Raw genomic sequence first — 16010 nt, forward strand, 5'->3', positions numbered from 1 at the left:
AAGTCTACAGCGCTGTATCATCTACTTGGCTGAAACTGGAGATATCCAACTTTCCCTGGCAGTTCTGCAACAATTTATGCTAAGTCTACTTAGGAAAGTCATCAGACTTACTGACAATTTTGTTTACATTAAAGAGCTCTGCTGACATATAAAGACCTTCACATTTTTCATTATGAAGTTCCTTACTAACATACAAAAAATGTATTTTTACAGACTCCTACTCATCTCAAACTCCTGTCTTTGCATTTCCCCTGCCATAAGCTGTCATTGTGTGACTCATTGCCAGGGCCTATATGCAGAGCCTCTGCACTAGCCAAATTGTTAGAGGCTGTGATAATAATTGAACCCTAAACACTTTCACCTCGAGAAAAATGAAGAACTTGAACTTCTAGGCAAATTACTTTTATGTATGTGAAACTGGTGCCAAAATATCAGAGTAACCCTTAAAATTAATGGGTACAGTTAGGACTGCACAAAGACATTATTTAGAAATATTTGCATGTAGTGCTTTCATGAAATCACTTCAACAACAGAAAACAAAAGGGAATTATTTTTTAATCCTATGCAAATATTGTATAGGAGAACTGTCCTGTGCAGAACCCAAGTGAGAACAGAAATTAATCCACATGTATCACTGGGCAGCTAGATAAACCCTCCACACAGAAAGTAAGTCACCCTTTAACACAGTTTTCATGTGTATGCTGGAGATAATACAACTTTCAAACAAACATCTTGCAATTGCACTTTGATAGAACAATACCTGCTTTCCTGCTCTCTCTCTTTTTTTATTTTTTGGCTCCCAATTTCATGAGCATGTGAAATATTTCCCTTAGAATTCTGCTAATACTCTATCAAAATCCGCATTTAACAATACACTGAATAGCTCAATAGGCTTTCCCTTTGACAATGGTCATCCAGGAAAAGTAAACTGAAATATAGGGAGATCAGAAGCAAAATGATTGTGTTTATTTCTAGGCAATGTTGAAATTGCAATACTTTGAGGATTAACTCTTGATTATGGCCTTCTCTGTCCACTGTAAGATCTTTACAATATAATTGCACTAAATGCATTAAGAATTAATAAAAAGAAAAAATACTGTTTTCACAATCACCCCCATTATTTAAATACATGAAAATCAACATGGTACCTATATCTTATTGAAAATTCAGTAAAGGAAAGGAATCTCTATTTTACCACATCATATTAGCCAGGAAAGCAGACAGATGAAAAGGTGACTTTCACAGAAGTATTGCAGCACAATCTATAGGAGCAATGGCATACAAAATACCTTAAAATAAATCACTTGCAATAAGCTTCTAGTCTAGAGGATTTGGACACATTTCATGAAAAACATAAAGGGGATTTTTCAACCTGTAAGTTTCACAAACTCAATCCGTTTGTTTTTCAAATATTACTTCGTGCACAAGGGGGAGCTCCTGCAACTCTATATCAAAATAAAAACCTGCAGGCAATATAGGGAACATAAAGGAAATACAGCATGAAAGATTTCAGAAAAGAATACATATTCTTCACCCAGTAGCAACAACTACTGTATGAATTTGCACTTTATCTGCTTTTGTCTTCTGTGTTCAGCATGGATTCCTCAGTACAAAGGAGATGAAAAGCATTTCCGCCTTAAATGATGTATGCTCTCAATGAAGAGGGAGCAAACTCATCTATGTTTTAAACAGTCACTGAGGTGAAGTTGTACAAAAAGAAAGGTAGCATGGTTTTTGAGGTAAGGTGTTGTTTTAATGTAGTATATCACAGCAAAAATGTATGGGAGCAGGTAATCAAAGTCTCTACTGTAACAAACACAGATAAGAGCACTTCATGAACACTGCTCAGTCAGCCCCCATTCTTGAAATACTCTGCTTTTGAGCACTTAATTTTTTAGCCTTCCTTTCAAGCAGAATTTTGTGTGGCATCTTAAGGACGTAGGGGTTCTTTCAGCAAACTGCAATATCAAGATTCCATTAGGGAAAAGAATATAAAACTTCATCTTAGATCATTAGCAATTTTTTACTATCTACTACTTGAATAAATAACTTCCAAATCATAAACTTCTTTCTGTATATCATTTCTACGCTTTCAGGCATCCACAATTTGCAGAGGAGTTTAAGACATCTGATGATAGCAAAAAATTGCATTCAGCGCCACAATCCACAAGAGAGTGGAGATTCATGCTCTCAGTGGGGCTGTGCCCTCTGTCCTTATCCACTTTAATTCCTTTATCTCCACAACACATTCCTCCAGCAGCTTCTTCTTTCAAACTGCCTTATATCTCCAGAGCAGATGGGCTACTTCTTGTTCCTACTTGGGTACCAGTAAAGGGTCTAAAAGAACAGGGGAGACAACTCTGGCTCTCAATCAGTGTCTGACTTTGTAACAGTCAAATATTGCTCTAGCAACTAAAAGAAGTCCTGGAGAGAAACCCCATATGGTTAGGCACGGAGACAGGAAAGCCCAAGCAACCCAGCAGCAAACACAAGTGTGGGAATTCTGTGCATGAAACACTCAAAGCCTGAGTGCACAAGTTTGCAGTGAAACTGCACCAAGCCTCTGGTGAGCCAGTTTCAACTGACATTTTTCAATGTTTAACAATAGGGTTATTTTCTAGGGGCTCACAAATGGTACTCCTTACTGGATGAAGAAGTCCCAAATGCCAAGCTTCTAGTCCAAAGGACAGGATTCCCAGTGGATAACTGGAAAAAGCTATTTAGTATGTGCTATGTATTTTCTTCCAGCTCAATGTCAGACAGGTTTGACCCATTTCAATTTAAAAATCAGCCAGGAGCATACTCTCAGCATGGTGAATTCAGCATAAACAGTGAAAAAGTGGCCAAATTGTAAGAAGAGAGTCCTGTAGTGGGGAGCATCATGCAACCCTGCTGCCAGCTCTGCTGGTAATATATGGCAGCAGGACCACTAACTATTCTGTCTGCATGCTGGAACCAGGCCTCCCCTGCGTTCTAAGTACTCTTCTGTATCTTTTCCAAAAACGTATTTGAAATTATTATTGATTTTGTAATTTTGTCTTTAGGGTTGCATTCATCTCACATATGCAACTCGACCCCATGGGAATTTTCAAAAACTAGAGTGAGAGAGCCCAGTCTGTCCTAGTTAAAAAGACTGATGCTCTGTCATTTTCCCTTATGTAAGACAGCATTAAATTGACTTTGTTTCCATTCCCCAAAATATAACTAGGGACAGTAATATACTCCCTCTCAGTATTTTATGCTCAATTTAACTGCTATATTGCATTAAATGATGTGCAATAATGTAACCCCAAATGCAAATTAATTCACATTTGGTAAAAAGAATCTCTTTGTTGCTTTCTCCTAATAGAAATTTTTTTTGTAGATTTTAATGAACTAGAAAAACCAAGCATCCCCATATGGTGAGAAAATTCCAAAGCATGTATTAAAAGAAAAATCTTATGTTACTCATCAAATACTAATAGATGTGACAGGAGAAAAAAATTAAGCTATGAAGATGAAACTCAAATAATTAGCAATTATGGAAAAACATCTATTAGAGTACTTGTAAAAGACTCACCACAGGCTAAAAAAGAAAAACATGCATTTCATATTTCCAGAGTGGAATACATTAAGTTTCATCTGAAGCAAATTATTTACAGTTATAAACTTCCCTGGAAAATGAAAACAACACATACACACTTTGAAATAAATGCATCATGATCAGAAGTATTGAAGACGTTATCTCTTTCTGCCTAAGAGTGCAATGTCTTTTTACCATAGGAAAGATTTTGAGGAACTTTCTCTGGATGTCAGAAGGTTCCTCGTTCAGTCCATTTTTGAACACTACAGAGTAGTCTGCAGGCCTCTCTGAGCTGTATTTGCTGCCTGCCTCACAGGTACATTCTGGCCATCTAAAGCAGACTAAAGATGTCCTGAAAGCATTTCTCTTCCCATGGATGAATGCCCTTCCCTGATGCACTAGCCATTTTGGGAGTCATGCATCATGCTAAAAATAAGCAAAATATGCAACATCTAGAAATACAGCACTATTTTCCGGTATCTTGATTTTTTGTTTTGAAAAGCTGGCAACAACTCTGGGAATTTGGCCCTGGAATTCCAGTAACTCCCTCATGGTTCACCAGACTGCAGGGCATGAAGGGCGACAGACATTTTGTGTAAGCACTGTAACAGTTGCACAGTTTAGAACTGCAGGAATGAGGTTTGCATGCACTAAACAAAATACTCACACATATTTACCTCTGCTGCATTTACCTTTCACTGAACATAATTAAAGAGAGCTGCGGTCATATGGAGAAAACAAAGACCTAGAATTCATGGACCATTTCTATGCTGCATAGCTTCTTCTGCCACATTTGCTATGGGACTGTCTGAGCGCCTCCAGGATGAAACAAGGTGACAAGTATTTGTCACATATTTACTCACTCAGCTTCTCTCCAGAGAAATGTGTACAGTGTGGGAGGGAGAAGGATGTCTGTTTTATACATGGCTTGAAAAGAAAGATAATATGGTTTGCAAAGGACTTTGTTCTTGTAAAAGTCACTGAGCAGTTTGAGCCTGCCCTAGCCAAGCTCTGTCTCCTACCCAAGAAGTTATTTTGTACAGGAAGAGCCCTGTTGAGCTAGAAAAGCCCAGCTATTGGCAAAAGTATTAATCATTGAATTTTGCCCAATTTATAAAATACTTTGTACCTGAAAGCGTTTACCACCCTCAGCTGAGCATCACTTCCCATTACTGGGGGGATATTATCTTCTAGGGGAGACAGATGTTTTTATCTTTTTACCTTTACCTGTTACTTCTATCTGCTTCAGAAAACAAACACACATCTTTTAGTTTGAATTTTCCACCTGGTGCTTTCCTTGGGGAATCCAGCAAGATCCCTGACCTGACTTAATTCCAAATGTACCACTGAAATGCCAATAACCTAAAGAGGCACTTAGACATAATTCATAACTGTTACATAAAATTCTTACGGAATCCAAGGTGCTAAGTATCTAAGAACAATTACTCAATGCATGGAAAAATATTTATGTTCCTACAGGATAAGGTTGTGTCCAGAACTAGTACAGCTAGTGAATAAGGCTCTAGGAAAAGGAACTGCATACTGTTACATGTATACATTAAATAAAAGCTAAATGTGACAATTAAAAAAGGTCAGTACTCTTGAGGAAGCAAGACAGACAGAGACAGGGAGAGGTGGAAGTAGCTATTTTTGCATTAAGGAAACACATAAAATATTCCTTGTCTTCATCTGCTGCTGTCAAGAGATGCTTTTTGTGCAACAAAAATACCTTTAACCTTTTAAAGACATCACACAAATGCATCCAATTAAACTCCCGTGTCTAGAAAGAGGGCAACCTAGCATCTGTTTATTAGTCCAACTTTTCTATTCCTGCCCTACAGAAATTCTAGAAGTTATCAATCTTTACAGCAATGCCTGACACTATTTCTTCCCACTATTAATCTATATATATACTCTATCCCACTATTGAAACTGGCACAGAAATATTCATGAGTTCTTTCATGTGGGTCCTCATCTGGAGAGGCTGAAGGCACAGAACTATTTTACAAAGGAGAGCTGGGATGTAAAGCTGCTCTCTGAACATAGGAGAAAATTCACCCTGAGCAAAGGGCCAGAACAATGCCTATGCATCAGTTCAGACTCAGGTACACCTTAAAATAGGATTTGATAATGAATTTTACGATCCACTGGTTATCCACTGGTCTTGTCATAGCACTGCTTTTCTTCCTTATCCTCAGCACCCTTCCAACAAAGGCCAAGAAACCATACTGGAACACAAACTTGGGTAGCAGTACACTTTGTAATAATCCTGAACCAGCTGCTTTTTTCAGTTAAATGATACAACATCTAAGGCATTCTTATAATTTGTATACTGTACTCAAATGCATCAACCACATGCTTGCATTTGCACTCACTTATTTTCAATTGAATGCTGAATACTTTTACATTTTTCATAACCAAATTCTACCCCTCAAAAAAAAAAAAAAAAGGCGCAAAATTGTGATTTACCTTATTACAGTTTTTAGAAACTTGGCAAAGAGCACTGTTTGACATACTGTCTTTATCTGGCATTCCTAAAAAAAGAATACAGAAAATAAATACATACTGTACATTCTTTGAGTGACAGTGAAAATATTTATTAGTAGAACAGCAAATTTGAGGGTTCAATACTTTGAGAACACACACATTAATCTGCAATTTTTAAAGAGCAAAACATTTATTTAGAAAAAAGTTTCTTGTACTGAACACAAAAAAGACAAAAAGCTAACTTAGGTCAAAATTTTTAAACAGCTTGTTAAGCACAGTTCTTTTCCAAAATTTAGTATCTGAAGCATGTATACAGGAGTTATTTATGCTTTTTCATTTAACATTATCTGTGTCTCAGTACCTGGCAGTCAAATGTGACACTGAGCTTGCATTAATCAGCATAACTATGCTATTCTATACTATTATCCTGCAAAGAAAACATATTGAACATCTAACATAGGAGAAGGAATTTGCAGATGCAATTGCCAGACATCAGATATTGTCCTGCCTGGCATCCAGAGAATCCCTGGCAAATAAATTTTACATAAGTGATGAATTCCAAAGGCTGCCCTTGGATTCATGTCTAGAGCACTCTCCCACAGCTTGACACGTTCTCATGAGGCAGAGACATACCCAAAATTATTTAGCTATGTAATAAAGATAAGAGAGCATCATGTTTACTGCAAGCTTAAGCACTAACCTGGATTCTCCAGCAAGTTGTGTAGCCCATCCTAACTAAGAAAAATTGAGACAGCTTGTTATATTTATTTTACTGCAGGACTCATGGGCATGTTCCATGGTTCATGTAACACAAGTAGTAAAATGCTTCATGACATCATCCAGTATGTTTTCATCAACAGGCCTGGGTCACAATGCAGATTTTGGTGCAGCTCTGTGTACACTTGTACACAGCTGGGAAGGCAGTTGTGCAGGTTCCAAAGCCTCTTCTACTACATGCAGTATCAATGCAGTTGTAATACCAAATGGAATTAATTTTTTAAAGTTCAATACCCAAGCCTGGAGAATCTCCATCTTCCCCTTTATTTCCTTTTCTCATTTGCTTGCCCACCACCTCATATCTAATACCTCATACTTACTGTCATTGTTGGAGCCAGTTTCCATAACACCATAAGGAGGAGTGAGAAGTCCAGACATATACTGTCGATATTTCTGAAAGACAGCAATGGCACACTCAGTCAGGTACAGATGTAAAAAGCCATTCAAGGAATATGTGCTATTTATTCTTGTGTGTCCTGCCTTGTGCTTCTCACACACACATGAGATATGAGACAATCAAACATGTCTTTACTCTTAACACTACAAGGTCTGCTTTCTTGACTGGAGTACACACTGCTGTTATTTCAAAGTTGTGCTAAACCAGTTCCCTCTTTCATCTTCCCCAAAGCATGACTTTAAGGTTTCTAATAAATCGATGTTTTACTTAGCTATGCGATTTCCCATAGATTGTTTTAAAGCTCATTTCAAATTACACTACCTATCTGAATCCAAGCTAGAAGCTAGAAAGCTTCTTTATTATAGGAATGGAGATGAGCTAAGGATTCATAAAAATCATGTACAACAACAGTTTTGGTGTCAGATTTGGAATATACAGGATGTAGAGTGAAAACTCTAAACATTTAAAACCAAGACACTAAGTTTGGTATTCAGAAACTACAAGGCTATGAAACACACAGACCTCACACCTCATATTATGAATATCCTCACACAAAAAATTAGCAGTTGAAACTTTGTTACTGTAAAAATAACATCCCTTATACCACCATAAGCTATGTAATTGTAACTGATGTCAGCAACTGGTATTTTTCTTCAGTGAATGCTGATGACATGATCAGTAAGGTTCAAAACTCTGTCTAAGGCTTAAGAAATTCACAGAAGCAACAAAACTAACACCAAAGGAAAAAAATTGTCCTTTTATCAAATACAAATCATTCGGCAATTAAGAAACACATTTTTGTTTCAAATCACACTATGTTACTGTCATGATTAAGTATAAACAATTATAATTCCCTTTTGGAACTGCCAGAAAATACGCTCATGCAATAGGGATTCTGATGTTCAGCATAAATAAAATTCTTCATACAGTCTTTTGGGTGTGCAGTGAGCTCAACATGAACAATCAACCAGCTGAAATCCATGTAGGTGTCATCTAAGCACACACAATAATTGAGATAGTGCAATTTTAGTGCAATAGTGCAATTTTAATTTAAAAGTTTTATCCTTTGCTCTATGGAGATGTTTGGATGTATTCACTTTTAAAATGTTGCCTGTTGAATTTTAACAATGCTTGATTTATCCTTCATACATTTATTTTTCTTGGAAATGGAAATGAAAATATCATTAATTCTAGCACTAGAGACTGAATGTCTTGCATTCTAAACAATAACAAAGCTACAAAGATTACATTAATCTTAATAATCCAATCCTATTTTTAGACATGCTATTACATCCTAAAGCTTAGTAACATATTATTTAAATCTCACCCATAATCCAGCTGAATACTCGTAAAAGCAAATCTATTATATATCCCTAGTCAGTCACACAAAACAAATGCTGTTTCATTTGAGGAAACTCTCCTGTTTTCTTTCTCAGACCATTCAGTTCCCATATTCTGCATCCAGACTCATGCCTGAACTCAATGAGAGGAAGAACATAAGAAATAATTATTTTCTCAGTTCAACTAGTAAATCACACACATAACCAAGGGAAAAAGTAATTTTCGTTGGCCAAAAGAAAAAAAAAGAAAAAAAAAACCAAACCAAAACAAGAAAACAAATACCAAAACATAACCAAAAGTGTTACCCAAGGATTTGAAATAACATTTTATTCAAATAGTAGAGAAATGTTTTGTTCCATCTTCTACTGAATTTGATCTCAAAATGTAATTTATAGATGTAAAATTGGAATTTTCATTTGGGACAAGATAAAAACAAATTGTATAAGATGTTTTTCTCTTCTTCTTCATCATCATTTAGCTGATAATAATTTTTTTGTTCTGTTTTTCCCAAAATAGTATTTTCCCAGAAATACATTACTAGTCCACATTTAAGCCACTTCTATAAGGAGCTTAAACTGTGGGAAGAGAGTAGTGTTTTCTTTTATTTCCTATATCATGTCCACAGCCATCATACACTGCATGGCATTTTTTTTCTGATTAATTCTCTGATATTTTTCCTGATTATTCTTCTTATGGGACACAACACAGAACATAGCATACAATTTCCAAAAGATATGAGGGCCCATCTTCAGAAAAAAACCCTACAGGTAGAGTAAGCCAGAATTAGATACATAACTTTAGAGGAGGCATCTAATCCAGGAGGCATTCAGGCACAACTCATGCTCAGGACACCAAAGTTCACAGGAGCAGACTCCCGATACACAACGCAGGAATTCGGTATCGCTCCCAAGGATGTCCCCTCTGTCACCTCCTGCATGATGGTCCCACCCTGTGGCACCAGTCCACTTATGAGTCTGATACAGCAAACCCTGTGAGCAGTGCTGCCTGTGAAGGAGCTCAAGCAGCATTAGCAGAAGAAGAAATAATTCAAGGCATGCCCTCAGAAAGCTCAGTTGTTCATACTCCTCCAGGGCACCTCCGCAAAAATGAAACTTTCTTCTATATCTGGGTATCTCTGGAGGGAAGGCTGATTCAACTGCCTACACATAGTCTCTCATGAGGATATCTCAGTGGGTGTGGGCTGACATAAAAGGTATAATTTATGCCTAAACTTGTGTCACCACATCAGCCAAATTAAATGTCAAGGGAAACTTATTTCGAGAAGTCAGGGAAACACTGTTTGCTGGGAAACCTAAGCATGCAAAGACAGACCTAAGTAATTGCATAAAGATTTGCCAGTATCAGATGGAATAATAAAGTTCCAGGCATGAGATCAGTGAAAGCTGAGATAATGAGACCTATCTTGTTACTATATTGTCTGTAAATGAAAGCAAAATTCAGTAAATAAAATTATATTCATAGGTGGCATTTAAAATCATCCTGAAGATTAACAGACAAGATATTTACAAAAGGCTTTTGAAAATATCTTCCACAGGTAGGATGAAGTCTGGAAAGGCTTTTCTTATGAAAGACAGGAACAATTATCAAATCATCATACGCTTGTTTATTACCAGAAGTCTTCAAGTTTTGTAAATCCGACATGACAGTAGTTTTTAAAGCTACATTCAATGACCTATTCACTCTGTCTTCAGATTTCTACCAATTTATAAACTCTATCATGCAACAGCAGAAATAACAGACAATTCCTACATCTAATCTGACAGCATGAGTAATAAAGACAGTATTTTTTTTCCAGTTGCTGACTGCCTCATACCCATGCAGTGGTGAAAATTAATACATTTTGACCTTTTCAGCCACTGCTATGGCCTAAAGCAAAGAAGACTGGTGACAAGAAACAGTTGGGGAGAGAAGAAAAGGACGAAACAGAATCACCCACTTGCCCTGCTGGGAAAGTGCTGTGAGGGAATGGCTTCTGAGGCCACTCGCTGTCAGGTTTCTCAGTGTGTTTCTTTGCATGCTCAAATTAAGGCTTTATTTGTAGTTAGCTGCAGTTTGTCTTGTAGGCTTTCAGGAGTACAATAGGTTTTCTTCAACCCAGAGAACATAATTAGGTATATTTTTATACACTAACGTTTAGAAAGACAATTACTATAATTGTGATGCAAGCTATCTCTAAATTCCTGAAAAACACTTCTAGCATACATAAGATATATAAAATATGTCTTTAGTCTTTGTGGTTAGTCTTTTCTCTTCTGCTGCTAATAGTGAAGAGCTAATACCTGTTTACAAACATTCCAGAATAAGCCAGGTACATGCAAAGAATATAGATGAGCCTTTGTTATCCATGTTCACTGTGTAGCAAAACCCCAGGCACTCTAACAGGAAAGACACAGGACTGATGAAGGGAAGAGCCCCTGGGTGTAAAGATTTCAACACAGGTTCTACAGCAAATACTCCCCAAGGGCAGCAGTTCTGCAGTTGGCCAATAAGGGCTGTGCAGCAAGGACCCAGGCAGTGATGGTCTGTAGCACTAGGAACTCGGGCTTCTGATGCTTCCCCACACCATGGTCAATCTACAGATCCAAGGAATCTGTGGCCAGATACTAGGAATTAAGTTTCTTGTACTGGGGACAGTTTTGTAGCCCTCAAAAGGTGCTTGGTTCAATACATGATCTTATTTTTTCCTTCTTTCTCCTCTAGTCACAATCTCAATCAGTGTCATTTTTTACCATTTCTACTGCCTCCTTTTCCACCTACCCCTAACTTTGAACAGAGAAGGTGACAAAGCAAAGCCTGCCTAACTTGCAAACTTGGGAGTAACACAAAATAATTAATTTCAGATACAGAAGTCCTAAGCCAAACATCAAGGTGACCTTTCCATGCATTTTTCAAAATTGTGTAATTATTTCATCAGATGTGTAATTATTTCATCAGATGCTCTTATTTTGACTATTGCCTGAGGTCTGCAAAACTCCTGTACTAGCTGTCAATACTTCTGCAATGGTTTCTCTTGGGGAATATATGCTGTAGCTTGACAATGTGAGCCAGCTTCTCTGTTTTCTTTTGACAATAAATAATTGATCACTGATGCTCTCAGTACAACTCTATTCTTCCTCTATGCTGGCAGTGAAGCACGTCCCTCATGAGCATTACTCACAAGGGCGTGCCACTCCCGTGGTGCACTGATTCTCCTCTTTTCTCCAGAACAATGAGGAGAGAAGCCCCTGACAGAAAGAGCCCATGAAGATTGTCGGGCCTTCTTTTAACTCATCAAATCAAATGGAGATTGCAAAATCCAGACTTTTGCCCTTAGAGTTCATACTCTGGTCTTCACTGAACTGATGGGTAAAATCTCAGGTTATCTGCCTGCTGTTTGTGTCATCCAACAAAAAGTGCCTCGTGTTCCTAGAGATTTTCACCCAAAAAAATCACCCTAGACTGATTATCACACTGATAGTTGTTTTTCATCCCAATCTTGTTACAAAGGGGAAAACAAACAGCACCCTTGCTTTTGCCCAAAAGTATGCGCTGAGTTCCCCAACAGACTCAGCCCAATTCTGACTTCAGATACTGTCTTCTTCGTATGTTTACAAATTACCAAGCGTATTTCCTCTAAGCAAGCTCAATCAGAAAATTTCCATTCATTTCAGGTCAATGCCACTTAACTGGCTATCACACAAAGGACCTAACCTATGGCTGTTTAATACTAGATAAAAAAATCATTGTTTGAAGCTGGTGCTTTACTCTAGAACACCAAGTATCCTGACTATTGCTAAATGTCTGCCTTTGTCACTAACAGAATATAAACATTTGCTGTCATCAACAGCACCGGTAAGAGAACAGAACTGAAGTATTTCTGAAGGAAATTATTAAGACTTATTAGGAAAATACAATGCTACAAGAGGAAAAATGTATTTTATTTCATGGAAAAATAGAAAATAAGCCATGTGAAGATCTCACCACAACTTACTGAACAGAAACAGATTGTTTTGTATACGTCACTCTATCAAGTCATTAAAATGTGATAGACAAGGTCTGAAATAGCAGAAGTGAAGCACTACTTGGTCATGTTCAGCTAAAATAACTACAGGAAATGCCTGTACCAAAACTGCTGAGTCCTGATCCCAGAATAGGTACAGTTTATGTAACAGCAGATGAATCTGCATCTTTTCCACTTATTTACCTATTTACCATCTTCACAATGTTTCTGCACAGCTCTAATCAACTACACTTTATTTTACACCATCTCTTTATTTTGGAGACATGTATTTTCCTGTCACATTTTCACCTAAATCAATTTATCATGCTTGAAAAGCTCTGTGTGCAGTATTTGCTTTATCACAGCATCCCCTTGATATTTCGTCAAGAAGGAAAATGCACCCAACTCTCTGAAATCATGCCAAATAGCAGACTTGGCTACCAGATAGAAAGCCAAAGATAAGATTGCACCACAAAAAATCTCATCCAAGGAAATTAGAGTATGAGCACTGAATAAGCAAATTATACAGCCTATTCTGTTCCATCTAATTTAAATATAGAAATGCCATCGTACAGCTCTCCAATTCTGTCTCCTAGAGAAATCCACTCAGGAAATGCACTTGGGTGGTGACAGGACTTGGCTGGGAGGGGTGGGAAAGATTGCATACACTTAGAAGAGGACAAAAAAACCAAATTAAGAACAAAGAGTCCATCTGATTTATGTGTTTTATTTTACTTCAACTGTGTAAACATAAAGTAGATAATATATTTACAGGAGAAAATACTTAACTGTCTTTAACATCAGGTTCAAGTTTTTGAAAGGGGCTGAAAAAGCTTTATACATTTCCATATTTATTTTTTCACTGTGATATCTTTAAAATCAAATGATTATGTCACCAACAGTGCTTCAAATTTAATATAAGTTCATAAAATAAAGATCTGCTCTCCTTTCTTCCTCTTCCATTATCACATGTAGGAGAGAAGCATCAAATCACACCTAAGCTGGAATCAGCTGAACAACACAGTGACAGAACAGAACCTCATTCCTCTTCAAACTGCTCTGCAACACTAAGAATTGTAAACCTGCATCTTTATTAGCAAAGCCAGCAGATACATCTCAAGAACGAAGAGCACAACAACTCAGAAAAATGTGCTGTTTTAACATAATTTTTCTTACCACTACGGCCAACGTTTAAACTTACATTAACAGGACTTAGATGAAGCCAAGTCTAGAATCATCTCTTGGGTCAAGCACAAGAGGAAGAACAATTTCCTAATATTCCAGGTACAAAATAATTCCTTTTACCTTCAGACAGCCACACCTCTTATTTTCACATACACTATTATAATGAGAAAAGAAACAAAGATGTGTTCTTTCAGATGATCTCAGTTTGCCAGACATATAACAGGAGACTCACAAATACAGGATGATGCTGGCTTTGTTCAGTTCCTCACCTGGGCAGCTACAGGCTGCCTCCTGCAGTTTTTCCTCTATATTGTGTGCACCCCTGACTGATCTTCACCAGTCTTCTGGAGCAGAGCCTCAGCTGAGACAAAAAGTCATATCTCAATAAGAGATATGTGGAAAGTGCTTTGACAGAACGGTAAATTCTGTAATTGTGGCAACATAAGCATATTCTGATATCTTCTGATAACATATCTTAGCCAACTATCACACTGGAAAAGCAAGGATTGTGTGTATTTAGCAAGCTGGAAGTCAGCAAGAACCTCTAAACCAAGTTGCTGTTTCACCCTGAGACTGCCACCTTGAAAGCACAGAAGGCCCGATACATATGACCTACATATCTTGGCATGAATGTAATGAAACAGACTTCACCTGAAAAAATTCATGAGAAACTAGGTGTGTGCTTCTGAGATAGAGAAAAACTGGAAACCTCCCACTACAGGCTGTGCTCTGACAGTGGGTTGAAGTCACACTCCTCTGTAGTAAAATTCTCTAAGTTCACTACAAGGTCTCTGCAGTAGCTAAGTCTTAAAAATAGGTTTTAAGTGCAACTGAAATGACACAGTGGCCTTATGATGACACTGTGCACAGCAGTGGCTTTATTCATGGTTATAAACAGTTTCTTTTCTTCCCTCCCATTACAAATATTTTTAAAAGGAGATTCGAAACAAAGAAAAAGCTGGTGAGCTGATCTGTAACTCTGCTTTGCACATTTATAACCTCTGAACACAGACGTATGTTCATCTAGAAATTTTTCTGGAAGGAATTTTTTCCATCTGGAAGGAAACTCTGGGTTAAATATTAATTCCTCTGCAATCAATATAAACCTCTAAAGTAGTTCAGTGGGGTCAATCTAACACTCCTTTTGCTTCTCACAGAAATAAGCACACATCAACCTCCAATACTCATCTAACATCAAAGGCTTCCTTTTCATGGATAATTCTCCAAACTGACTGTTTCTATTCAATTGTGCATAACAATAACGAGGATATTTAATAAGTGTAAAAAAGTAAACAAACAATTTCCCTTATAAGATTAATCTTTCTTCAAAACTTTTTAAATATTATTTTGATTACAGTGTGAGCTGCTTTAAAAGCAGTTTGTACAGCTCACTCAGGAGCACTGCAGAGAAATCAATGCAAGTAAAATACAAAATAAGAGAGAAAACTGTAAAGACAAAGTAACAATTATATTTCAGGAAGTATGATTGAACACAGGTGATTTCTTCCAGTGAAAAGCATGTATTCTGACAGAAAATCACTCACAATCACACTGGTATCACCTAACAGGAACCCAAAATACATGGGCCTCCAATTCACCCAGCAGTCCTTGCTAAGGCACCACTGCAATTACCTTGTCAGCATAATCTCTCAAAGGCCAAACTACTCCTCAAATCTGGAATCCCCTTCATGCACACTGTATTATAATATATGCAGGAATTCACAATCATTTTTCAGCTATTTTGTAATACAGTGTTTAGTTACACTGTTTTACATCCACATTTACAGTCCAACATGTCATGGCTCTCAGGTCTGAAGTTCCCTACAAAAGACCTCTTCACAGCCTAATCTCTTTTTGTACAACAGCATCTCTTCTGAAGATTTCAAAATGTATTAAATGAGAATGACTGATTTTTATCAAACTGAAGTGCAAACATTGGTAACAGTGATTCAGCTGTGCCATAACATAAGGATTAAGTAAACTGCATTAACAAACTGCAATGCAACAGCCTTATTCAGATGGGGCATTTTTTCAGGTTTTTCCTACAGACTGACATCAGTGCAAGTGATTTCCTCAAGTGACAGACAATTTATTTTGCTGTCAGTGCTGCAGCTCTGACCTGGAGTCCTGCTGTGACTGTTTGTTGTACAACTCTTTCCTTAGGCAAAAAGTAAAGTAACAGTATTCCCCTTCAGCTTAGCCCTAGAAACATTTTCAAACCTCATGACAGGAGGGGACAGTGAGGAATGGAAGCACACAAG

The 16010-nt window shown here is 37.4% G+C and overlaps 1 protein-coding gene across 4 annotated transcripts in view; it reads right to left on the bottom strand.

Moving 5' to 3' along the window:
* The window catches only part of RAPGEF4 (Rap guanine nucleotide exchange factor 4), a 140863-nt gene that overhangs the window by 68629 nt on the left and 56224 nt on the right, over nt 1-16010 (bottom strand). For all 4 annotated transcript variants that reach the window (XM_058027622.1, XM_058027624.1, XM_058027623.1 and 1 more), the window contains 2 exons: nt 7147-7219; nt 6032-6096 (listed from right to left, as the gene is read on the bottom strand). In XM_058027622.1, coding sequence (XP_057883605.1) covers nt 6032-6096; nt 7147-7219 — 138 coding nt within the window. The remainder of the gene's footprint in view (nt 1-6031; nt 6097-7146; nt 7220-16010) is intronic.

The sequence above is a fragment of the Melospiza georgiana genome, chromosome 7, assembly GCF_028018845.1.
Source record: "Melospiza georgiana isolate bMelGeo1 chromosome 7, bMelGeo1.pri, whole genome shotgun sequence".
In the NCBI taxonomy this organism is placed as follows: Eukaryota; Metazoa; Chordata; class Aves; order Passeriformes; family Passerellidae; genus Melospiza; species Melospiza georgiana.